Here is a 26647-nt window from a genome sequence, read left to right on the forward strand (position 1 = left end):
TTGGAAATCAGACAATTTTTAAGCTTATATGTGACGAATGTAAAGCCTGAAAATTAAATTTTTAAATCGATTGCGAATTCGGATGGATCGATTATTTTCTATTTTTGTCATATAGTCAACAACAGCGAGGGCAGTTACCCCTTTCTAGCCAGACGTCAGTTATATAACAGAGTTGCATCAGTTTCTGCTCCTTTTTAAATCGATTACCGGAGCGCTTCCTCTCTTAACGCTCTGTTTTGGTTATTGTAAAAGGATTCTTTCGTCGTTTAAAACCGCAAAGTTTACCTCTCTCAAAAGCTTTCCTTTATACGGATTCTATAAATAAAGCTTCGCTTTATACTCTATTATTTTATATTATAAGGATCTGAAAAATCTTAAACAATCACTTTATTTTAGTTAAGTTTAATAATCTGAGTGTATCCGCTTATCTTATTTAGAATAACAATTATAGAAAATAATGTTTTTAAATTTTGCCGTACTTACAATAAAAGTTTAATTTCAGAATCAAATAATAGTGAAACAATTTTAAAATACTTCCATTTTTAAACAGTACTACGTTTTCCTGTTATGTAATTGGATGCATAAAAATATAAACTGAAAATGAATGGAATGCATTTTTCAATGAACAGAAAGATGTAAAGCTTCTAAAATCGTATAATTAAAATAATAATAATATGATAGGTCTATCAAAATTTGGAGTTAAAAAATATTTTGTTGAGGAGAAACCATTAGGACGAGTTACATAATGCTTAATTGAAAACTACCGTAACCAATGATCCTAGCGAACCAACTGGTGGCCAAAAACGAGTAGTCTTAACATAAAAGTTCGTATTTCTTGAGTTTTTATTAAAAGCTATTTTCTTATTCAAGTTATTTTAATGATAAAAACTTAAAAATGAAATAAACAAATTTAAACAATTGTTCATCGGCTAATTTTTTCAAAATATCTTTCTAAAATGTTTATGTGAAGCTTATATTTTCTTGAAATTTTCAAATTATAAAAACATTCTAAGAATGCTCTTTTGCATAATTTATATTTTATCAAATTGTTATTCTTCCATATTGCTTCTTTCGTCATTATGTATGAAGAAAAAAAGTGAATTTGTCACCCATCTAAAATTGCAACATCATAAAAAATGATCAAGTGATTATTTTGTATGCCATTATAAAGTCTAAATTATTTATTTTGACAAAAACCAGGGACAGTTCAATAATTAGCAATGCAACTAAAAGATCTTAAAATCTAAATGATCGCTCCATCAGTTAATGAAATAATAAGTGCTCCTGTGCTTTTTACTGCTTTAGAAACAACTTCATGAAATTATACATTTTTGCTGTAAATATAAAATTGTATGGTGCATAATGTTGCTTACTGGTGTTTAAAATCAAATTGAATGTTGTTTATCAATTTTCAATAAAATATTATAATATAATAATTGTTTAAATGAATTTATTGACTCAATGCAGTATTTTCTGTGTAATGTCAAATGTGATATATCTTGCTTTCACTTTTCTGGAACCAGTTCGTTTCATTTATTTTATATTTCATGTATAAATCCTTAAGAAAAGAAATATATGAACTTTATGCTGCAATCATTTGCCATCATTAGTTGTTAGAAATTATATTTTTACTGATGGATTGTCATAAGACCTTTGTCTACTTTAAAAAATTATATTCTGGAAGTCTTGGTGGTGTAATTCATAATCATCCTGGGAAGAATTGATTTACTTTTTCTTTACCTGTTTTTAGTATTTTTTTTTTCTGTCTTTGTACTTTATTTGATGAAAAATTGTATTTTCTCATAGCCTCTTAGCCAGTGGACATCTTCCAATGTTGTTGAGTGGATGGCTGCACTCAATTTGTACAGATATGCTGAGCTTTTCAAATCCAAAGACATCAAAGGCTCTGACCTTATGACACTGGATAGAGATAAATTGATGGTGAGTTTAGTTATTTTTAGTATTTTCATCACTAAATGTTTCCATTGTGTTTAACAATAGTTATGAGAATTCATCTTTTGATTAATTACCTTTATTTTATTTCAGAGCATGGGTGTAAAAGATGAATTTCATCAAAAAGCAATACTTGTGTGTGTGGATGATTTGTGTCAAAGGAATAATTTAAATGTAAGTTAATTTTAATTCTACTAAAAATCCATAAAATTACATTTCATGAATGATCGAGTATTGGTATTTAAACCAAATTATATTAAGAGAAATGAGATGACTAGGAATGGCATGTCATTTTTATATTCCATTCTAACATCTGTGAATAATTTTTAGTTTTTCATTTTAAATATGTAATGATTTGATAATTTTTTTTATGAAATTACTTTATTTTTTTAATATATTATATTAATATGTGTTTTTCTTTCTTTTTTCTTAGAGATCTGTGCATGAAACTAAAACACAGAATGCATCCCTTAGAGAAGGTATGGTATTTTAGCCCACTTTCAGCAATCTTTTTATTCATTTATTTATAGCTTTTATATTACAGTCTAAAAAATGCATATATTCTTTTTCTTGCTTAGGTTCTTCTCCAACTAGCAATAACCATCAGCTTCTCGAACAAAGTTTTTCCTGTGTTTTGCAATGTGACAAATGCCACAATTACCTTCATGGTGTGATACATCAAGGTGTGGTATGTCAAGGTAAATAATTTTTATATTATAAAGACCAGCATTGTTTGAAAGTAATTTTGTTATTGTCATTATCTAAATTGTTGCTGACTTGGCATTTGTCTCCCCCTTCAACTTGTAGAATGTGGTTTAATATGGCATCGTACCTGTGCGGCTACTGGTTTGCCTCGTTGTAACACTGATAATATTGAAAAGGCCAATAGAAAAAATTTAATATCAGGTATGATATTCTTAGATATTGTATCTAAATATTGTATAATCTGTAAGATTAATATCTAAGAATAAGATAATTAGTTATTTTTAAAAATTGATGATAAATTGATTCTTTACCTTATTAGATTGTTTTTTGTGCTACTTAGTGCCTATTATTTCAAATCTGCAATAGGAAAACTAAATTTTTGAAGATTCTCGGAGCATAAGTTTATTTTTCTTCATTTCTTTTATAGCAATTTTTGGAAAAGATCTCAGTTGTCAGTTCCTGCCATCAGTTCAGAGTGCTCCATTACTAGTCATCAGGTGCATCTATGAAATTGAAAATCGTGGGGCTGCAACAAATAGTAAGTTTACTTGTAAATGTTTTGTTACTGCTATCAACGCATATATACATGATGTTTGATTTTCTCATTTCTTTATTAGTTTGATTACTGTAATGCAACTGAATTGTTATAATCAGCTCATTTTGACTTACTAAACTTTATAGCAATTAATTTTTTACTAATTATATTTTATGTGCATCATTAGATATTTTTAATGTATATTGTAGAAAAATCATATTTAAAAAAATTGTGCTGCTGATCATATTTTATATACTATTTTTTACTTTTAGTGCCATCTCATTTATCATGTATAAAAATCAATTTTTAAGAATATACAATTTTTTCAAATTAGTAGTTGTTGACTCTTTTTCTCCTATAGATATAGACCTATATCGAGTGTATAGGACATCAGCACCGAGTGACATTGTTGCCGAGCTTCGGCAGAAGTTGAGTGAAGATGTAGAACGCACAAATTTAGCCAGTTATGAACTGCATTGTATAGCCAGTGCCTTAAAGAAGTATTTACGGGAGCTACCTAACCCTGTGTTTCCGGTGCAATTTTATGACAAATTTATAGAAACAGCTAGTAAGTAAATTTTAATAAGTAAATTGATAGTGAACAGTTCACTTTTTGAAGTTTTCAATGAACTGCAATAAATGAATGACACAATTTGAAATTTATTATATGCATTGATTCATAATGGAATTTTATAAGACTATTTCCTATTATAAATTAAATTTTTCTCAGAAGGTTATTTTATTTTAATAAGCATATCTCTTAAATACATAAACTTTTCAATAATATTTGTTGCTCATATAGCTTTAAACCATATTCAATGATAAGTGTGAAATGTAATTTTGATTGTACATGGTTAATATTATTATTTTGTTAACATTACAATAAATCAATCTTAAATTTTAAAAAAGAACGACTTTAAAATTTTTTTTTTTATTTTGATATAAAGTATTTTTTGGTGAAGTTCTGATTTAAACTGTGACGTGTTTTTGGAATGAAACAGTTTAACAAGGTTTTAATTTTAATGGAATATGGTGAGTAATGTATAAAATTAGATTTAATTTAAATCTTTGTAAATAATAAAAAAATTATTGTTAACTTTAAAACACTTAAATAATAGAAAAAGAAAAGAAAAACATCCTCTGTAGTCATTAATTTTAAAGTTTAGATAAATTTGGTAATTATAATAAATATTAGAAAAATTGTGAATTGTCTAATTTTGATCACTTGATAATTGCAGAAATTCAGAATAATGATCAGTGTGTCCAAGCATTGGAGCAGCTTGTTCATCAACTTCCCATTCATCATAAATCCACCCTTCAAACATTGATGGCTCATTTTTGTCGAGTGTGTCGGCTACAGTATTCCAGAGGCATTAAAGAACCTCCCACAATTCTTATCCAGATGCTTTGTCACATTCTCTTGAGACCACCTTGGGAGCGCATAGTGTAAGTATAGTTATTTCTTGCTTTGTCTTTTACCTAAAATTGAATATTTTATATATATGTTGCATATATTATTGGTTATTAATTTTTTTAAAACTTGTTTTTAAAAAAGACATTACATTTTTTATAGCCTTTGAAAATTTTTAATATAAAACTATAGAAAATAAAAATAAAAAAAGCTTATTAAAAAGGAATAAAATTAATATCAAACCCCCTTTGTAAATGTTTTATGTATTTTAAATGTTATATATAAATATTTATATTAAGAATGCAATATTTAAAACTTAAAAAATATTTTTGTGGATTGAAAGGGGGAATAAATTGCAAGAAACATAATGGTATAAATTCTGAAAATATATTCTGAAATAATTAATAATCAGTAAATGACATATTTCTATTACTATTGTGCTTTACAAGTTATTTAATACTTTTTCTTCCTCTTATCTTTCTATCAGTTGTTAAAAGAAAGATATGTAATTTCATAAATTTTAAAATGAAATTTTGATTATCTCATTGGATGCTTCAAAAAAAAAAAAAAACTACATATTTACTTTTCTTTATTACAGTCAAATAGTTTATAATACTGAAGCACATATCAGAGTTGTTGAACTCTTGCTGCTTAAAGGAAAATGGGGAGAACCCATGCCCATTTTCGATTCTGCACCAGGTAAATGTAAACAAATTGGCTATTTGCTCACTTGTATCTGAAAGTCAATATAAAATAAAACTATAATATGCCATGAAAATGTTTTTTAAAAAAAGAATATTTCTGAAATTATAGCCCTCCCACCTCGTCGCATATCAAAAATCAGCCAGCCATTTCCTGACTCTATGCTTCATGGGAATATGTCTCCTAATAGTGGCACTACCATTCCACAGAGGCCCAATGAAGGACCAAAGAGTCTTGCAGATGCAGAGTGGTATTGGGGAGACATCACTCGGTTAGTATTTTCTAATATTTAAAACTGATTTAAATTTTTATTGTTTAAAAATCTGGTTTATCAATTTTAAAAATTAGTTTTATTTGTTTGTGGAAGGAGGAGAAAAATGCTGTTAATGAATTTTTATCAAAAGTTGCAATATCTCCTTGTTTCCTCTACTTCCCCCCCCCCCAAAAAAAAATATAATGAGATTTTTTTAAGGTATTCACTTCTTTTTAAACAGCTTAGATTCCAAATGTTATCTGCTGTAAGATAGTAATATATTATTTTAAAGTTTTCATACTTTTTTTTTAATTTTTAATATTAAAATGTACTCAATAATAAAATTGTTGCTATTTTCAAAATTGTAATAATAGCTTCACAAAATATAGAACACAAGTCAAGAAATTGTAGTAAATTAATTCATTGTTTGTGCAATTACCAAGTAACCAGATATACTCTCTGATATTGTACAACATCTCTATATTATAGGAGTTATTGTATATTTGTTCTATATCATATAATTACTGTAATTGTATTGAACTGTTTCATATTTGTTTCATTTTATTATTATTATAACTTCTTTTTAATTTATGAAATTGCCAAATGAATATACAGAACAGTTGTAATGAAATATGTTACAGATATGTAATGGGTTGGAAATATATTACAAATTTTTGTCCTAAAGTGAATTTTTTTCCAGTGATTCTAAAGAATTCTCTTCATATTACAGAGAAGAAGTGAATGAAAAATTGAAAGATACACCAGATGGCACATTTCTTGTTAGAGATGCTTCCAATAAAGGATCTGGAGAATACACTCTTACTTTAAGGTATGCAGTACCTGCTTACTCTTCAAATGAAGGAATATTTTTCTTTTGATCATGATGTGCAAAAGTATTGTTTCATTGAATTTTCAGCACATTATTAATTATTTTCTTTTCCTTTTGCAGGAAAGGGGGCAGCAACAAATTAATCAAAATATGCCATCGAAATGGGAAGTATGGCTTCACGGAACCTCTCATGTTCAATTCTGTTGTGGAATTGATTAACTATTATCACAATGTATCTCTTGCTCAGTACAATCGCACATTAGATGTCAAATTGCTTCATCCTGTCTCCAGGTTTCATCCTGTAAGCAATTCATTTTTGTTCTCATGTTATTAAAAAATATTTAAAAATCCAATAACCTACTTATCATAAACATGACTGCTATTGTGTATGTTTAATTAAATTGCCTTAAACAGACATTTGACATTTGTATATGGTGTTAAAACAATATTCATTTACTAGTTTTTGATTTCCCAGATATTTCTTTGATGCTTAGATTAACTCCTTTTGAAAATACCCTAAAATAAATATGTCTCAATGAAAGGAGATATTTATGTAGGTGACTAGCATAATTGTAGCTATGAAATTTGATTGTATTGTTAATGCTCCATGGCATCCAAATTTTAAAATTTTATGTAGAATTTTTTAATTCAATATTTTATATTTATCGGGATGTTTTTGCATGCTAGCTTGTAATATTGTTTTTGATAATCAGGTAGGAGGGAAAAAATCAGTGCTTTGTGCAATGCAATAAATGGATATTTTTCCAATTAAACTATTTTTATTGTCACATCTAATTTAATGATTTAAGATTTGTAATTGTAAGTTTAAAAAAAAAGATTCAAGATTTTAAATTAGAATTTTTATTCCAATATATTACATCCATTATCTTTTTCAACTTTTTTGCAGTAATAGTAAATATCTTTCCTAAAATTGAGATCTTTTTTTTTTTTTTGATTAACTTTAAATTCAATGTTTTTCAAAGCCCCCCCCCCCCAATCCATACAACAAGTCTTCATTTGCCAAGCAGCCATTTGAGATGTAATATTCCAAGAATCACAAAAAATATTTTGCACAATTTAAATTCTAATTCCATCACTTGCAGCAAACATTCTTTTTTCAATGCTTTCCCCTTTTCTTTTTGTCTTTTCATTTATTATATTATCAGTTATTTGTTTTGATTTTTGTCTTAGTTTTGTGTGCATTATCATTGTGGATCTAAGACAAAAATTATCTGGAGAAAAATAGACATTCAAAAATTGATCTATTAATTTTTGTTTTTCATACATTTTCATTTCAGATTATATCTAAATTCAGTTTATATTATCTGAAGCATTTACATACTAATTGTCATTTTAATGAATATCATTTGCTGAAATGTCATCAGTATTTTGTTATACATGTAATTCTTTTAGAATAAAAAAAAAAGCAATTTAATTCCCCCTCCCCTTCTTTAAAAATTTGTATCATTTTTTTTATTTGTGAAATTTAAAGGGAATCTTAAAATTTTTGATTATGTTTGAAAACTAAACTCTATTTCTTTTCTTCATAGACTGGAATTGATGAAGATGAATCAATTGATGTCGAAAAGGTTGGAGAGAAATTGATGAAAATCAATCAAGAATATTTGCAGAAGACTAAATTGTATGATCAGTTCTATGAGGATTACAGTAAAACCTTCCAAGATGTTCAGTTGAAAAAACAAGCACAGGATGCCTTTGTAGCTACATTAGCTGTTTTTGAAGAACAAATTCATTTACTAGAAGACAATCTTAAAGGCGCAGCTCCATGTGAAATTCAACCGTAAGTATTTTACTGTGTATAACTTTAGATTATATATTTGGGCAGAGTAGTACCACTACATAATTAGTATTAATAAATATTTTTTTATATATATTTCATTCCTCGGGGAATTTTTTTATTAAATGTAATAATTCACCTGTGAGATAATTTGTGACATTGAATACTATAGGTTTTTATATTCAGATACTTTTTTGTTAATCATTAATACTTGTATTTTAGAAAATCACAATGATGTTAATATTTTAGATTAATATTACTTAATATTAATATTTTAGAAAAATGATGATGATGATTTTTGTTCTTTGATTATTTTTTGATGTCTTTGACAAATTTTATATTTAGTTTGTTAATTACAACTGACAATCTTGTTCAAATGTTATGATGTAGTTATTACTCATAATATAATATGGATTTTATTTAATAATTTTGCAAACAGTATTATGTTACTTCAATAAATATTAAAATCGTAAAAAAATATTGCATTTTCAAGAAATAACTAACTAGTTTCGTTTCTTTCATTCTTTTGATAAATTGACTTGATTGAAGATATAAAAGCATGCACAAATTAAATAGGTATTCGTGATTAAACAGCTGTTTTCTTTTGCTCAGCATATTAAAAAATTTAATCAGTTATATTATTTAAGCTGTAGTGTATTTTAGGATGTTTTTAAACAAAATTGTCGGAGCAATCAGTAATTGGAATACATTGGACAAAATATCTCAAATTCTCTTTCTCATTTTTAAATCCCAAAATCAATTTACTACAAAAAAACATTGCCCAGAGTCAAATTAAATAAAAAAATTAATTTATGAAGTATTTCAGTTGAATACTTCAGTTTGTATAAGAAACATTATGATGCATATAAAAATTTTTTAATGAACAAATCTACGTGTGATTATTAAATTTTGAAAATTGTTATTTTTTCCAGGCTAATGGAAAACTATGAGCTTCTAAAATCCCGTCTACAAGCCTTAGAAGAGAGTAAAAAGCAACTTGATATGGAATTGAAGCACCAAGCTGCATTCCATAGGTCTCTAGACAGAGAAATGAACACACTAAAGCCTGAAATTATGAGGCTTTACAAACAGAGAGAAGATTTTCAAGCGTAAGTTTACTTTTGCATTAAATTTCTATTTAAGGATTGTATTTTAAATTTTTAATAGAAAAGATTTTAGTGGAATTTGAGCATTCATTTTTTACTTATAGGCATGTGTATAATTCTTATTATTCTTTATATTTATTTACAGTATGCTGTATGCAAAAGGAGTGAAAAAAGATAGGGTATTTAAATTACTTCAAGATTCTTGCTCAGAAGCTAGAGATATAATAAGGTGAGCATTGAACAGGGTTATTAATAATCCTTCCTTTATTTTTATATATTTAACTATTGCTCTCTCTCTCTCTCTCTCTCTCTCTCTCTCTCTCTATATATATATATATATATATATATATATATATATATATATATATATATATATATATATATATAATGAGCATGAATGAGAGAGTTATTAATGATATATATATATATAATGATATATATATATATATATATGTAATTGCTGTTGATTAGTATTTATGATTATTATGTATTTAATTGATTATATGAATTTCATTTTTCTTTCTTTTTTTCTTATATTATTGAAAGACGTGAATAAAATATTTCTTTTAAAAACTATGTCTAAGCATTTATAAATAGAAAAATACTTGAAAGATTGTTTAGGATAGTGAGCAATTATGTTAGTTGTGCACTTTCCACCTTTATATGACTCATGAAAATTTTCAAATGAAAATGCTTTTTAATTATAAATTTACTTCTGTAAATTGTGAGAATTTCTTGAGATATATCTTAATTGTTTGTGCCATTTCTCACAATTATAATAATTTAATAAAATGCTGCTTTTTTCATGTGATATTTTTATTGTTTATGTAATGCTTAAATCAATAAATATTCTGTTCATTTTAGAGAGAGTGCATTTTTACAAGATGATGAAACCCTTCCCCACCACAATGAATCCCTTTGGTTTCTGCAAGACATCACAAGGAACGAAGCTATACGTCTTCTGACGGGCAAACCAGATGGCACTTTCCTAATAAGAAACAGTCGGACTCAAGGGCAATATGCACTTTCCATTGTGTAAGTAATCATGCTTAATTTTAATTCTCTTTTATAGTTTGTTAAATATGTTATTTATAAATTAGAAGATGATTGTTTATTATGTCTTTTCTTTTATAATACTTTAGGAATATATTGTAATATACTTGCTGTTATAAAAACTATAATTACATTTTTTAAGTTTTTATATTTAAAAATCATATATGTTTATTTGTGGTAAATATATTTATGTGTAGAGATATTACTTCAATTCATGGAATTAATTGGCAGTAAATTTATATTATCTTTTTTTTTTTTTTTTTTTTTTTTTTTTTGCAAACGTTTATTGCCTGAAAGCTGATTAACTATTAATTTTGAAAACATGCTAAATATTTTAATTTTTAAAAAAATCTTTTTATTGGTCATGTGATTTTTTTCATTTAGTATTTATCTATTAGCAATCTGTTATTTTTATGTATGTAAAAAAATTAATTATTTTTAAATATCCCTTTTTTTACGTAAAGAAAACATCAGAAGTTTAAATTAAGCAATAATAACGATGTTTAAAATATCTTTTAATAAAAAAACATTAAAATTGCAAAGGCCCATATCATTATAATATGTTAAATATAGACAGCACTGGACATTAACTGGTAATGATGACTTATATAAGACAAAAATTTATGTAAGACTCTTTTATGAATGTAGTGATTGGATTTCGAAGCGTTAGGAAATAAACGTTCATAGATGGCGCTAGGCAACTAGCGCGAGTGTAATTAAAAGAGTGAGGAAATTCGAGTGTTGGCTCTTGGAAGAGAAGGAGTTACTGAGCAGAGTAACTCGAACGAATCTGTAATAAATTTGTTAAGTTTTCTATTTGCCTATTTTTTTCAAAGCACTCACGAACCAGCCACGACAATGAATACTAAATTCATTTATGATATCAAAAATAACAGTTATTAATGATTTTATAGGTGATGCATATTTCAATAACTCATATGTGAAAAAATCCCCTTTAAATAACATATGTTAATTGTGTTTAATTGAACAATGTCTAAATAAAAATGACTTAATTTGTATTTTTTCTGCTTTTTATTTTGCCTCCATTAGCATAATGTAACTTTAATTTTACTCATTATTCTTAAATGTATATCACTTCTATGTCTGTGGTAAATTTTATCTTACAAATTTTAAACTACCAATTAATTTCTAGGAATTTTGCTTTCTAGCACCCAGGGTACTAAAAAGAGCCTATAAGTTAATAACTAACACGTACATAATTATGAATATCTTTTTGATATGCAAGAGTTATTATGTTAAAGTAAACATAACAACCTTCAAATATTAAATTATTATTATTAAACTTACATAACTATTTTAAAGCTAATTTAATTTATTCTTTCACCCTTCAGGGCAGACGGTAAAGTCGGCCATTGCCTCATCTACAAAACAGACAAAGGTTATGGTTTTGCAGAGCCTTACAACGTCCATCCCAGCCTGAAAAGCCTGGTGCTGCATTACGCTCAGACGTCTTTAGAAGAGCACAATGACACTCTAAAGACAACTTTAGCATATCCAGTTTTCAGCCTAGACCACTATGTCACTCAAAGTACGAACTGCTAGTGAAGGGCTGCAAGGGCATTCTATTTGCCTTTTTGTTTGTTTTTTTGTACTGCAGGTTGATGCTTCAAGATGTGTGTTTGTTGTGTGTTCATCAAACAGTTATACTCCATGGACTATCTTTTATAAATTCCCATATATTTTTTACCACTGTTTCATTTTTTTCCCCCTAATATATCTTGTAATGAAACGGTAGTGTTGATAAAACAAAAGATGAGTCTGCTGTATTTTGAATGTAATTCCATTTTGAAAAGGAGCAATATACAGAAAACCTTATTAGTATGGCTGATTATGAAAAACAAACACTATTTTAAAAATGCATTATATCCATTTGGCCAGGAGACATATATATTCTTTAATGAGAAAAAAATTGCATCTTAAAAAAAAGTGAATTTTTCATATTTTGAAAATTTTTTGCATCGTTCTTTCATTAAAGCATTTCCATCAATGAAATTTTTTAAATAATTTGAAACATGCTAAAAAATATGCAGACCTCTATATTTATCTGCAAGATTACCTGTCATCTGTGTAACTCCAACAAAAGGGCATTAATTAGAAAGGTTTCAAGTATATCCTAGGATTTGATTTTAATTTCAATAACTTAAGGAATAAACTTATAGTACTATTACTTTTGCAGCTATTAATGATAAATTCTATAAACTCGTGCTAAATAAAATTTATAAAAAATAATGAAATTTTATGTAGCAAGAAAATTAATAGTTTTCTTGATGCATAAGAATATACTAAAACAAAAAGTTGCAATATTAGGTTGAAACAAACACAACAGTTTCCTTAAAGTGAATAAAAAATGGTTATTTGAATCTACTTTTTTTAATAAATCCATTCATAATTATCCATACATTAAGGCATTCTAGCAAAAAGTTTCTTACTAAAAAAATTCAAAAGAAACAAATCAACATTGTATCTTGAAAACACAAATGCACATAAAGGATAAATTGAAGCATTCAGTATACTTAGTAAATGTCTGTGTGATGTCCAGTGTCTTACTATTCATCTGAAGTGAATTCTGGGATATTTCACCTCTTTTCTGTCAATCAGGAAGACATTCTTACAATGTTAGATTGTAGAGCTCGTTTGCCAACATTCATCGTTCGAAACTTTCAGTTTACTTTGTAGGGAGATTGAAACGTTCCATTCATTAAGCAGATATTTATTAGTTTTATAAATTCCATTGTTATGTACATTATTTGTATTAAATCGAATTTTATTTTATTTCATTGACTTATTAGAATTTTTATTGATTTATATACAAAATTTGTTTTTAAATCTGAGTTTAGTTTTTTGTGTATAAATTTATAGCAATAAATTGTTTCATTTTCCTCATCGTTTTGTGTAAAAAAAATAGTAATTTGTTATAAAAATCTGAAAATAATAAATTTTATATTATGTTGATTGTTTCATCTGTGTATTGCAATTATGCTAGTCAATGCTTTGATTATCACAATTTTGAATATGTGTTCTTTTTTTTATATTATCATCGTTAGTGATTATTGTAGTTCTTGAATTGTATGCATGAAACTGTTTTTAACTGATTTGTGTACACCAAGTATTTGAATGGGGAAGGATGTGACAATATTGAAGAAAATTGTTTCTTTGTGTAATTCAAATTGTGTTGTATTAAAGATAGATGAAAAAGTGCTTTAAAAACGAGCTCTACAAGAGGAGATTTGACAATGATGTAATTGTTTATTCCATCTTGTCACGTGATAAACTTTCTGTGATGTAATGTATATTTCGTCTTAAACGAAGTTTCGTAAATATGACACGAAAAAATCAATGTTATTTTATCATTGTAGACTAGTGTTCTGTTCAGTAAATGTTAATTAATTGTCTTCAATTTTTTTTCATGAAGTTATGTACATATTTTGAATTATTGATGTGCTAGTAAAAAAATTAATTGTTAAAAAATGTTGTTTTTTTGCTTGGGTTTGTCTTCATTTAGGTAAAAAAAACTCTTATACAATTCAAGAAGTAAAATACTGTGATTTTAATACTTACTAAATTATTTATTAATAAAAATATAAAGTTTAATTATTATGATACATATAATTGAATTTTAATAAAATTACAATACCTGTCCTATATTTTTCAATTTTTGTTTTTATTTTCATTATTAATTTCAATTGATTCATTAATTTGTGCATAGGAAAAAAATTTAATATGATAATTTAACTAAAAAAATTAATTTTGATATTTTAACTAAAAAAATAATTTTGATATTTTAACTAAAATGTTCTGTTTCTTTGACATTTTAAATTTTCGTAATTCTTGCTCAACAGTCCTGCTGTAATTAATGGAAATAATTACTTTACAAATGCTAAATTTCCTTTGTAAATTAGACTTTTCTTAATATGATTCATTTAAAAAAAAAAATCCAAAATGCTATTTATATTTTTGTTGAAATTTATTTACAATTAACCAAATTTATTCTAACTTGGTTTGAAAATTCTCTTTAAAATATTTCCAAATATTCTTAATCTAATTTTTGTTCCAATATATTTCTGGATAAAGAAAAAAGAATTGTAGAATATTAAAAATTTTGTTATTTAAATTTACCAATTCGCATTAGTTTTAATATCTCTTTAAAACTGGTGGTATTGGAATATGTATACTGAAGAAGTGTTGAATTATCAGTAGTTAGTTTAAATATTCCTATCAAAAATTCAATCTTGTAAACAAAACTAAAAACTAAAGGGACAAAAAGCAATAGTTTCAACAATGAACATTTGAGAACATGGGAAGAAATCTTTAAAATGATCAATAGAAAAAGATGGGTAAGCCTTCCTTAACATTGTCTTCGCCATGTGACAATGGAATCTAAGCTATTATGCATAGTGATTATGAGTAATAAATGATGGAGTGTAGTAGTTATTATTTCTGAAAAAAAAATCCTTTTAATAGGTGTACAATAATGAAAAGTCCAACGGGCCCAATAATGGATAACATACTTTTAACGCTTTTGAAATCACAATAGTAAAACACAACAGAATCTTACACAAGAGTACCAGATCATAATAATCATCTGCAAGGGCACAAAGTGCTTAGAGAAGTCCCTGCTGATAAACACTCCAAAAGAGACATATCTCAACTTCTTTCTTCACTCGACTGACTTCCCTTAAAGCGCCTCTGCTTTTATAGCTCCTGTGACAGGGCCTTGAATACTCCAGAGCAAACACTGAAACTTGAATCTTAATGGAGATTTTCCCAATATTCCCGAATATTCGTTAACTTTTATTTTTGCTGTCAAAGCGGGGGAAGGTGGCGTTGATCTGGCATCCATTCAGCAGCTGTTAAAACGTATACATAATTTTTTTCCTTACAATGAAATTAACTCCGCTAGAAAACAAAATTACAGATTTGTAACAATATTAATAATTGCCACGAATACCCAAATGGGAATTTAAATGATGCATATAAAGTAAAAATTTTAATATATATATGTATATAGTTTTATTTTTTCAACAATCAATTTCATGGATCGAGGTACCGGATGAGAATTTCTGCAGATTAGTTGAATGTTTATTGAATACACGCAATTTTATGTCTTCAATAAACTGTTTTCTGTACTAGACAGGTTTAATGCAGAAAATTTCACTGAATGAGATAAATATTTTAAAATCTGAACATGAATTTACTTATTACGTCCTTCCAACTTTACTGATAACTTAACTCTTCTTGCGGTAACTTATTTTCCTTTTTACGCTACCTATACTCCAGTCAAACTGATTGTTGAGATGCAAAAAAAAAAAAAAAAAAAAAAAATACATATCAGCAATTTTATTACTTTAATTATTGTTTCTTCAAAACTGGCCTCTAAGGTCTCGGAATGTTACCGGTTTGGGCGGGGGTCACGATAGGGGTAGGGTCGCAAAAGAGAAATATCAGCCTTTTGCGTTTATATAAAAAAAGTTATTAATCTGAGAGAAAAAGGTTGAATATAAGAAAGTTATAGGCATTAAAAAGGCCTATACAGTAAATTACGTGACTTTAAAGCAGCTCAGTTTGATCAAGAATAAATTTTAATAGAGTAAAATTAGGAAAAATATTTTTGAGGCATTTTTTTTTTTTTTTTTGTTGTTGTTGTTTTTGCCAACTTTTTTATATACCCAGTTGATGGTGAACTAACGTTCGCTGAAGTGAACTAGTTGCGTCTTCTGAAATTTAATTAGTGCTCTCAACAACCAAACATTTGAAAGGAGGGAGCTAGAAATATCCGACTAAGATATAAAATTACCGAAATATTATTATATTAAATGTTGTATAAAGTTTATATTGAAGTATCCTAAAAATAAAGTTTTGTGCGGTAACTCTTAAATCACTTATAGAAAATCGTTTTTCTACAAAATAGGTTTTAATTCCAAATACTCTGTGTAGTTTTGTTAAAGGTACAATGAAAATAATTTTTTTTTAAATCCAATAATAAATAAGAATGTCAATAAAAAAAATTTTTGTGAAATATTTAATTTTATTAGTGGATACAATACCATTTCGGTAAACTTTAAATGTGTCGGATCACTTTTTGTAAAGCATGTGTGAAGAAAAGAGCAGTGTGTATTCGCACATTATCGACGGTTCAGACAAACACACTATAAAGACGGTGTTTGTAATTCTTCTTATAAAATAACAGAATAAAATTTGTTCATACTTTAATACTAGGCAAGAGTTGAAAAACGAAAACAATAGCTAAAACAAACATTAAAAAAAAAAAAAACTTTAATGAATTTTCACATTTTATAAAAATGGCAGATAACATTTATTTCGTTTTAGATTTTAAAATTAAATCAATGAACAATATTTCTTTCTGTTAAATTCAGCATTAGCTTGTATATATTTACATACTTTTTTCGAAAGTTTTTTTTACTAAAATCGTAAATTTTCATTAATATGGCATTGCATTAATACAAAATCTTTCAAAGTCATCTCCTTTTAGTATTAATATTTACTTATAGAGGGCACCATCGTTCAATGAAGATCAGAAGAAACATAATTACTTTTTCATGTATTGAAATGACTAGTTTGTAAGTGATTTTATTAAATTATAGTTTCGAAATATTAAATAATACTACAGGACCTTTGTTATGATATATAAACTTTGTATTTCATGATTTTTTAAGGTGTGTGCATGTTTTTTTTTTCAGAACCTACTTCCACAGCACTAAACGAAAGTGTCTAAAATTACACTTAAAATAAAACGTGTTCAAATTCTCTTTGTTTGATGTTTCTCCTTATGAATATCGTATAATTTATGTGATCTTAAAGACAAAAGAAAATTTCTTCGTAGGTAACTGTATTAAGAATAATATATTATCTTTATTGTCATTATTATTACGTCTATGGTTTCTGTCGGGGGCGTAGCTCAGATGGTAGAGCGCTCGCTTAGCATGCGAGAGGTACCGGGATCGATACCCGGCGCCTCCAATTTTACCTTTTCTGTTGTTTGTTCATTTTTATTTCAATTATATTTGTCTCCAGTCTCACTGTTAATATTTTACTTATTTTTTTAAAGAATATTTATGTAAAGAGTGAAAAAAATTTTCATTTTAAAAAATTATGCAACTGATCCCATTGAAGCTAATTTCGTTCTCTCAGTTCATAATTTGGAAAAATATTGGAATTGTCTATAAGCAAATTTACTTTGGTTAGCTTTCACTTTGAATTGAAATAAAATCTTAGATTGTTCAGATTTTTTTATTCGTATCTATACACTTTTATTTCTTTCTTGGAAAAAAAAAACACGGAACAGGGATTCAATAGATAATACTTTCCAAGTTAGAACTTTCGGAGAAGCGCAATATCGTAGCTCGATAAAAATAATAATAATAATAAATTAAATAAAAAATACTTTGAAATCACTGAAAAATTCAAATTTTCATATCAAAACTTTTATTATTTCTAGAAAAGGTTCAGAACCAAATGCTAAAGGCTTTTTATGTTGAAAACTGTATGTTGCAAGCTAAAATTATAAGCGGGGGTGAATTGGCCAGCTTTCCAGATGGAAAATGGGCGCTTTACGTTTAAGGAATGACATTTAGGACTAACAGTGCGTTATTTGTTTTTATTTTCAGTATGTATTTGTGTGTGTCTACAGATCGGACTATTTGACCTAGAACTATCAAACGTGGGACATACATACCTGGGGAAGTGGGAATATGCACCTCGGAACGATTCTTCCGAAATTTTAATCAATTAAAAATAAGCTAGATTTTAAGGTTTTTGCGCGATAACTTCTGAAAATATTAACACGCAGAAATTAATTTTATGCCTTTTTCAAAATTTAAAAAATATTTATTTATTTATTTATTGCTACTTTCCAATAATAAATTATATTTTTGCCCTTAAGTTCAAATAGTTATAATTGTTTCATCATCTATCTGAGCACATGTCTTTCTTCCGTTGTTGAAAGTTAAAGAAGATGTATTCTATTTTGCATCTGTATCGTTTACAAGACGAATAAAAAAGCAGAATTACAATATCGCGAAAACAGGAATATTAAAGAGATTTACGTTTCTAATTGCTCTGTGATATTTTGGGACTGTCTCCATTAGAAAGGTTCATATATACACTAAACATAACTTAAATAGACACTTAAAATAGCTCGGTTTTAATGTCAGACAGTTTGGCGGAATCATGGATATGAAATTACATCTAAATAATTTATATGAAAATAAATATAATCAATATTCCTATCGGACCAGCTGATCGCCAGAGACGGCTAGTAGGAAATAAAAGGAAGTATTAGTGCAAATTGATGTATGCTTAAAGACTCCATGATTTCCAACCGTCAACACATGATTTTTCTTAAAATTCGATCATATCATACTTTATACATAATGTACAGAATTTATTACAATCTTCTTTATATAACAGATAATATTCTTTTATAGATAAGGCTTCTAGAATCAACTGTACAGAATATTTAGATGAAGATGAATAAACGATGTTTATTTTTATGGCCCCGAGATAAATTTCTAAAGAAAATGTAAACCATCGCCAGTTATCTGAATGAAATGTCGGCATATAATGTGTTAGTCGTCTTTGGCGACCAGCTGGTTCGCTGAGGATACTGGGCTTAATTAATTCTAGTTAAATTTTAAATCATTTAGATATATTTTCATGTTTGTGTTTCACCAAGATTGTCAGGCACTAATGTCATTTTAAATGTTCTATGTTCTGTTCATTCAGTATATAAACTTTTCAGATGAAGATCTCACCGTATGTCATTGTGTCTCTTCTAAAAGTATAAATAATCGGTTAATCTATCTAAATTTATGAAATAAATATCCGATTAATCTAATCACCTCGCGTGACCAGCTGTTTTGTCAGAAATATTTGTTATATTTCATTTCAGATAAATCATTTTTTTATGACTTCACGTTCAGGATTCCGACAAATTGTCTGACAGCAAAGTGGCAAACAATTTGTTAATTACCGTGTTATTTTAATTGTCTTAGCGAAGTTCTTTTTAGAATGCACACGAACTTTTCTAATGGATACATTAAAGACGTAAATATTCATCTATCTTCTAAATTTCCCGATATTGTAACTTGACTTTTTTTTATTTGTTTTATAAACTATACAGATTTTAAACAAAATCCTTCGTCTTTTCCAATAATAATAGAAAATCATACGATTAAGTGTTTGATGAAATAATGAAAATGTTTTGAATTTCAAGGCAATAATGTAATCCATTGCTGGAAATCGGGCAAAATTTAAAAAAAAAATGCTAAATTGCTAAAATTTATTTAAAATTCGGACGAGCATTAAACTGATATCATTAAAAAGACAACTTTCAAAATTTTGTAATGTTGTAAAGTTTATTTTTATGTAATAATATTCTTGCAAGTTATTGCAACGATATTCAGCTTAATTTTTAATTAATTAAAACCCTAATTTAAACTTTAAAAAAATCCTTCCTAACTTCAATGGCAAGTACCAAATTTTATAGTTTAGGTCAAACGTTGTGGCCTAAAGAGCACCAGTACGCATGCATACGCACATTCATCTTTGTTATTTGTATAGATAGCAAAGCTTGGCGATTTTGGCGTATTCTGAAAATCATTAAGTAAACCGGAGAATGCAACCATCTTGGCATTTTCTCAATAATGGAGCTTGGCTAGCCTGACATAATCTGAAAATCGATTATTGAACTGGAATCCGTAAGAATAAGCAAGTGCAAATATGCTTTTATATTAAAAGCTTGGAAATAAAAGGAAAATTGTAAAGGCATAACACTCTATGCAACTAGGAATTTTAGTCACACTGATACCGAAAATACATTTCATTTTTCAATGAATGTTAAAAGTGTTTTCTAATGAATAAAAATTAAAATATTTTAACACCATATTATGGATTCAATGCTATTCTTTTTTAAAAATTTAATTATAGTATACAGCTTACCATATAGGAAATATTAACAAAGAAATTCAGTTCATTAGAGTAATTTGCTTTTTAAGGTGGCAGTTGTATCTAAAAAGGTGTGGCCTAATTTCAGTAGCCAATAGGGATAAGATATCTGAATGTGTTATAAATTTTCGGGATCGAATACTGTTTACAGTAAACTGAAAGTAAACAAATAGGCCAATATCGCTATAATAATGGCTAGCAAGCTGTTGAGACTTGCATCTAATATTTATATGATGAATTATCCTTTAAAGAAAATGACTACAGTACCCATACGACATGCTGTAACATCAGAAACTGGTGCAGTACTTCCTAAGCCAGAGAAAATGCCTTTCGGTCCGGTTCGTGTTCTATTGACTGTTTTACCTGGCTTGTACCTTGGAGCAACGATTAGTAAAGAAGGCGCTGCTTTTCTTGAAGAAAATGATATATTTGTGCCTGATGAAGATGACGACGAAGATTGAATGTTATATTCCCATCGTATAAACTGGAAAACCCATCTCTTATGTTATGCTGTCTGAAAATGTAGATCTTTACTGGGATTAGACAGCATTTATTTCAAATATGTATTTATTGTTGTTAAAAACAGAAAAGTGTATTTAATCTGGCGATGCGACATTGTATTTAAAGTCTCTGTTCGTAACTCTATTTGTTTCTCCATTCTATTTATTTTCTGGTTTAGAATGCAATAATATTTTATCATATGAAAGGAAAGACATGGGTTGTAACTTCATAGCATTGCATTTCTTGTTTAGATTTTTCTTGTTAAAAAATTTATTTAGCTGTTAGAAAATTTGAATCAAATGAATAAAGATATATTGTGGATACTTGGAATAACTGAGTTATTCTACCCTTTTGTATTCATCATTTTATGTAGTAAGCATACAATATTTTATCGTTACTTTTTTTTATTTATTTAGTCTTTAATATACTTAATTCATGAAGTATTTTATCATAAGTTTATAACCAAACAGGAATATGTAATATTAATAATACTATTTATTATTATAATATTTGCAAATTCAAAAATAAATTCATTTTATTTGGATTTTATTTAAAATCAGTTATGTTTGGAAGAATTGTATATTTAAATTTCCTTGTTTTATAGTCAACTTGCGAGTTATCTATATATTATTTGTGTCACAAATTCTATAAAATGTTTTTAAATATCAATTATTTGTGTTTGAAGAGACTATTTTTTGTGTTCAAATTCTTATTATTTGAGGAAGATTTTGCATGAAAATCTTCATCCAGATGTTTCTTTTCTCATTCATATGGAGTATGTTGTTATTGACTTTATTGTTAAATTGTTATTTTTCTTTAAGTTTCAAGTAATTTATATTTTAAATTAAAAAAAGAAATTTAGTTTAATCATTTTGTTTTATTATTTAAGCTTCACTAAGGCTTTTTTATTGTTAAATAATTACTTATATTTTTTGATCAGAGCTTTATTTTTTCTTCCTGCTGAGTAAATTAAAATTTGAGCTACATTCCAAAGAATTTCAAAAAATTGAATTGATATATTACAACCATACTTAAAAAATTCTGTAATGATCATTGAATAGAAAAAAAAATCTATTATTCATAATCGAAAATAGAACGTACATTAAAAGTTTTTTTATGAAAGAAAAATTTCTAAGTACTTATATACATATTAAATTAATTAACTGAGTTCTACTATTCTCATTTTAATAAAAATTTTAAATATTAATTTCATTGTTAACATATATATATTATGCATCTTGTGTACAAAAACAAAAACATATATAAAACAATAATATAATTTTTTATCAATATAAAAATTAAATTTTTAATTATTTTTTCTTAGTTAATTCTTACTTTCAACACTTTAGTTGATCAATGACAGAATATTGTGTAAAAGAGTCTTTGAAGTATTATCTTAGAAACTATATTTGAAACATTTATTGGGTTAGATTAATAGGTTAAGATTTTTTTTTTAGTTTATATAAAATAGAAAATGGCATTCTCCATCATGATCAAAATTTTGCCATATTAAAATTTGTACACACACACACACATATATATATATAATGTAAAGTAAATAGAGACATATAAATCTCTTGTTAATTTACTTTTAGTTTGTGTATCTTTTGAGCATGTTTGAAAGCATTTTTAATGAAAATATAATTTTTAAGCAATGCATATGCACTAGTGATTAAATTTTTTTCTACTATTATGAAAAGAAAAAGTAGCACAATTGTTGAGGTTATTTAATCGGAAGCATTTTGGTAATTTTATGAGTTTCTCAGATGAGAAGATATTCTTTCTTGAATTACTACAGTACTAAATAAAAGTTGACATAAAGGATTTATAAGATTAGATTTAAATGTATCAGGGAAAGAAAGAATTCAAATACTATTTTTAACTTTAGAATATATATTAATTAGTCCACACATACATGTATATATATTACTTTATAAATCTAACCTCTGTGGTACATTTTTTAAAGAGATTAAAGGAATTGTATTGTAAATCAAGGGCAACTGTAATTCATAGAAAACACTTACATAGATTTAAAAAGAAAAAAAGCATAGGAAATCTGAGAGAATGCAACAAAAAGTATTAAGAACAAAAAAACACTGAAGACAAGAATATAAATGCAGAATGTGTATAATACATATTATTGAAAATATTTTTTATTTTTTTTTTTTGCTTTTGCAGCTTTTTTTTTTTTTTTTTTTTTGTTCCTTCTATATTATTTTTTACAAACTTTTTGTTTTTTCATAAATTTTCATTCAACAAATTCCTGTTTATCAACTATATTAAAAAAAATATGTGAATAATGCATTATTTTTCTTTATAATTTTAATTGTTACGCACTTATTTTCGCAACAGATACATTTATTACAATATTAACTTTTTTACAACTTGATTTTTAAGTATTATTATATTAGAATATTAAATTTTACATAACTTAAAAGTCATTACCAAAATCTCGATTATATGTTCAGAAAGTAGGAAGTTATTTATCCTTAAAATCTTTTTGTTATTGAAAAACCTATTTCCTTCATAATTTAAAAATTTTCTTATATTTCTATAGATTTATTAAAACTAAAAAAAAAAATCATTTCCTAAATTGAAAAGTTTTTTCCCCTTTTTTTATTAATGTATATTGAGGCATTAATTTTTTAAAGCTTTTACTTAAACTCTTTTTGAATTTGTATTTAGATCATATACTATTTACTAGAGAGGGTAGTTGTTAATGCATCCATTAAATGGTTTTTATCATTATTATTATTATTTATTATTAATGTTGCAATTTTGATATCTTTTCTTATTTAATTTAGCATTTTATTAGGACAAAAAAAATCTACAAAAGAGCAACTATATTTTTAAAGATTCGCTTTTAAATTAGGAGATAATCTATTTCTACAGAAAGAAAATACATCTAATTTCCCCGAGATGGTGCTACTAACCTTTTGAAGCAAACACTTCAGTTTTATTATGAAAGACTAATATTTACAGCTATAGAAGTTAAATAAAAAAATTTTTAGAATAACCTCATAATTTAACTTCAGGCGATTCTATTTATATTCTGAAGACATTAAGAACATTACAGAAATGTGTACAATATAGAAATTTGCATTATACGATATAGACGCCGGCTTTTTTGCTTATGGTTACAGTAGAAAAGGATTTTTTATTTAACTCATGCTGCCATCTATTGTCAATGTTATAAAATAAAAGTTCATATAACTACAAATATTATTTACAAAGGAAGGATTTTAATGATTTTTCAATTAATTAATTATATCTTCAGAATTTCTTATAAATTGCATAAAAGCATTTTACAATTTCCCTTCACATTTCTTCAGAAAATGATTGTTTCTCAATAAGCAAAGTCTTATATTGCAAAAAAATACAGATTTTTTAAATGAATATAGGATTTCAGAAAGTCATTGAAAAAGAAAGAATAATAAACTAACAGAATTTTGCTGAAATTGGACTGATGTACAATTACATCTATGTCTTACATAGCTCGTATTGCTAAACTGAGGGTGAGATAAATGAAATTAGTAAACAGTATAAAAATATGTTGAATTATGTTAATATTATATCACAAGAACAATAATGAAACGAAATAATTTGGTAGTCTGCAAATTTCTTTCAGAATAGTAACCACAAGCATTCAGCACCAATTTTAGAATTCAGCAATGCGCTATTTTATAAAGACACGGTATAGTATTAGAATAAGCAGTGATTCTCTAAGAGTGGCTTCATTGTGTTTCTACTTGTTAAATTATCTATGCAAAATAAAAATGTATGTTTATTTTATTTAAAAAAATACGTTTTAAGCATTTTGTTAAAATATAATTTGAAATTATTTTCATTATATTCAAAAGATGCGTAAAAAGTCTTGTAAACAGTTTCCTAATCGATGATAATTGCTACAAAAGGAGGTTTATGATATTACTCATTCAGAAATCAATTCAAAACAAAACAATAAAAAACAATGAAATTAAAACAATATCTACTGAACAGTATTCAAACATATTGAAGATTCAACAAATTGTAAAATTAATAGATACATTTTATTGGGATCTATATCCTTTAAATAAATGCTACATTGCGTAAGTCAAGTGGTTGTACATTACAATTGTTATCACTAGATGGCAGGCCGAGTGCACCTCGGATATTTTGGATGGTTTAAAATGAAGCGTTTCAGAGAAATTGGCAGCGGAAAAAATTAATAACTGAATAAAGTTATTGAAATTAGAGATCTTCATTTCAAAATTGGTCATCCACATATCAAACGAATGCAAATGATGCATTTTCGGTAATACATGGATACACAGGTATACAACTCTGTAGGGGTTCTTTAGACAATGCAACCTTCGGTATCCCGCTTTATCCCTATCCCTTCGTCCAATATCTATAACAAGATATTTTTAATTTAATATCTATATAGTTTTTTTAATAATAATTACCAGGCAAACTGAATAAAATAATAATTTTTTTAACAAAATTTAAATATTTTAATACAAAGTTTACCAGAGTATTTGGTTTGAGTGTTACAACAAAGATTGGACCGTTTTAATCTGCAAAGAAATTTTGAATCTTTGAAAGTAAAATAAGGAATCATGTTCTAAAATTTAAGCGATATCTAATTTTAATTTGAATAAATTTAATTCCATGTCCCTTGTTATTCAGGTGCAGCAAAATTAGCACGTAATAGTGTAATTTTGAAATATTGGGAGAATTTAGAAGAATGAATTTTACGCTTCCATGAAAGGTCTTTGAAATGTTATTTAGTCAGCTATTGATTATTGTGATTTATCTTAGATTATGTCTTAAATAATTTATTAAAAAAATTGTAACCATTTTGCTAAACGTTTTATTCGCATATATGTATGCGATAAATATCCAACACGAAAAAAAAAAAAAAAATTATAACTGTCAAGAAACTGAATTTCAAGGTTTGAGAGAATTTTCCTTTTTTGGTTCCTTTGTAATAAGGGGAAAAAAAACTGATGGAAGATCTATGTCTATTAATAAAAACAATGCAAAAGATGCCGGCGTTCTGGCATAGGGGTAACGCGTCTTCCTCGCGTCCTGGGTTCAAGTCTTCTCTTCCTTGTGTTCTCTCTGAGAGGTGGGTGAATGAGCCCCCATGTAAAAAGGGGTTGTGCAAGCGATCTTCATTTGAGTTAGAAGTCAGACTTTTGCCCTCGGGTGCTCAGGGGACTTTACCTTCAGAAGCTACTGCGCAAATATTTGGCTTAAATAATCACACGAGAAAAAAAAAATACAAAAGTTTTCTACCAAACGCAACACGTTAAATGCATGAAGTTTGTTCTGACACTAATATTGTTGATTACTGTCAAATTTTGGGCGAAAATTTGGGTTTATTTCTATCTATTGTCCATCTTCATATGAGCACAGTAACTGAAAATTGCGCTTAATAGTTAGACGAAAATAAGCCATAATTTTGTTACTAGATTGGTAAGCCTGTACCAGATTTGGGCCAAATCAGTCAAAAGGTAGTTGTATAATCCAACTTTACTTGTGTGTTTAAATGCAATATCTCAAAATGTTGGATAAATGGGATTTTTACACAAAAATTATGAACTCCCTCCAATTTTGGAATAAATTCGTCTCTAGGTTATTTGCTCTTTTTTCTATCACTGCGCATTGCATACTATAACTCAAAAACACGACCAAATAAGTTGAAAAGAGATCCTGACATCAAAATTGAAAGTGGGAAATTTATAGAAAATGCTAAGCTTAAAAAACAAATGAACAAAACCTGGTAATATAACGGTTATATCACCGGCGCCCTGGCCTAGGGGTAGCTAGTCT

At 26.9% G+C, this 26647-nt stretch overlaps 2 protein-coding genes and 1 non-coding gene across 6 annotated transcripts in view; all 3 read left to right on the forward strand.

Annotated features, from left to right (window-relative positions):
- The window catches only part of LOC129983901 (phosphatidylinositol 3-kinase regulatory subunit alpha-like), a 159455-nt gene extending 145628 nt beyond the window's left edge, over positions 1–13827 (forward strand). Inside the window, exons 6-22 of one of the 4 annotated variants that reach the window (XM_056093595.1) lie at positions 1807–1941; positions 2047–2127; positions 2387–2432; positions 2532–2651; positions 2761–2859; positions 3086–3196; positions 3555–3761; positions 4432–4639; positions 5203–5309; positions 5418–5577; positions 6260–6388; positions 6509–6689; positions 7939–8189; positions 9119–9295; positions 9438–9521; positions 10157–10327; positions 11698–13827. In XM_056093595.1, coding sequence (XP_055949570.1) covers positions 1807–1941; positions 2047–2127; positions 2387–2432; positions 2532–2651; positions 2761–2859; positions 3086–3196; positions 3555–3761; positions 4432–4639; positions 5203–5309; positions 5418–5577; positions 6260–6388; positions 6509–6689; positions 7939–8189; positions 9119–9295; positions 9438–9521; positions 10157–10327; positions 11698–11908 — 2478 coding nt within the window. In that variant the 3' untranslated portion in view covers positions 11909–13827. The remainder of the gene's footprint in view (positions 1–1806; positions 1942–2046; positions 2128–2386; positions 2433–2531; positions 2652–2760; positions 2860–3085; positions 3197–3554; positions 3762–4431; positions 4640–5202; positions 5310–5417; positions 5578–6259; positions 6389–6508; positions 6690–7938; positions 8190–9118; positions 9296–9437; positions 9522–10156; positions 10328–11697) is intronic. The other 3 variants (XM_056093597.1, XM_056093596.1, XM_056093598.1) reach the window with 3 other exon arrangements.
- Positions 13828–17271: 3444 nt separating this feature from the next.
- On the forward strand, positions 17272–17344 carry Trnaa-agc (transfer RNA alanine (anticodon AGC)). Its single transcript has one exon. It is a non-coding gene; the product is annotated as a tRNA-Ala (tRNA).
- Positions 17345–20425: 3081 nt separating this feature from the next.
- Positions 20426–21290, forward strand: LOC129984512 (essential MCU regulator, mitochondrial-like). The gene has a single exon (XM_056094405.1). It carries the CDS (start codon positions 20521–20523, stop codon positions 20788–20790), a length of 270 nt encoding a protein of 89 aa, XP_055950380.1. The 5' UTR covers positions 20426–20520; the 3' UTR covers positions 20791–21290.
- The last annotated feature ends 5357 nt before the right edge of the window (positions 21291–26647 follow it).

The sequence above is a fragment of the Argiope bruennichi genome, chromosome 9 (assembly GCF_947563725.1).
Source record: "Argiope bruennichi chromosome 9, qqArgBrue1.1, whole genome shotgun sequence".
NCBI classification, from domain to species: domain Eukaryota; kingdom Metazoa; phylum Arthropoda; class Arachnida; order Araneae; family Araneidae; genus Argiope; species Argiope bruennichi.

What these genes read in the sequence shown, in the direction of transcription:
- LOC129984512 (XM_056094405.1), top strand. Translation starts at nt 20,521, where the DNA reads ATGGCTAGCAAGCTGTTGAGACTTGCATCTAATATTTATATGATGAAT.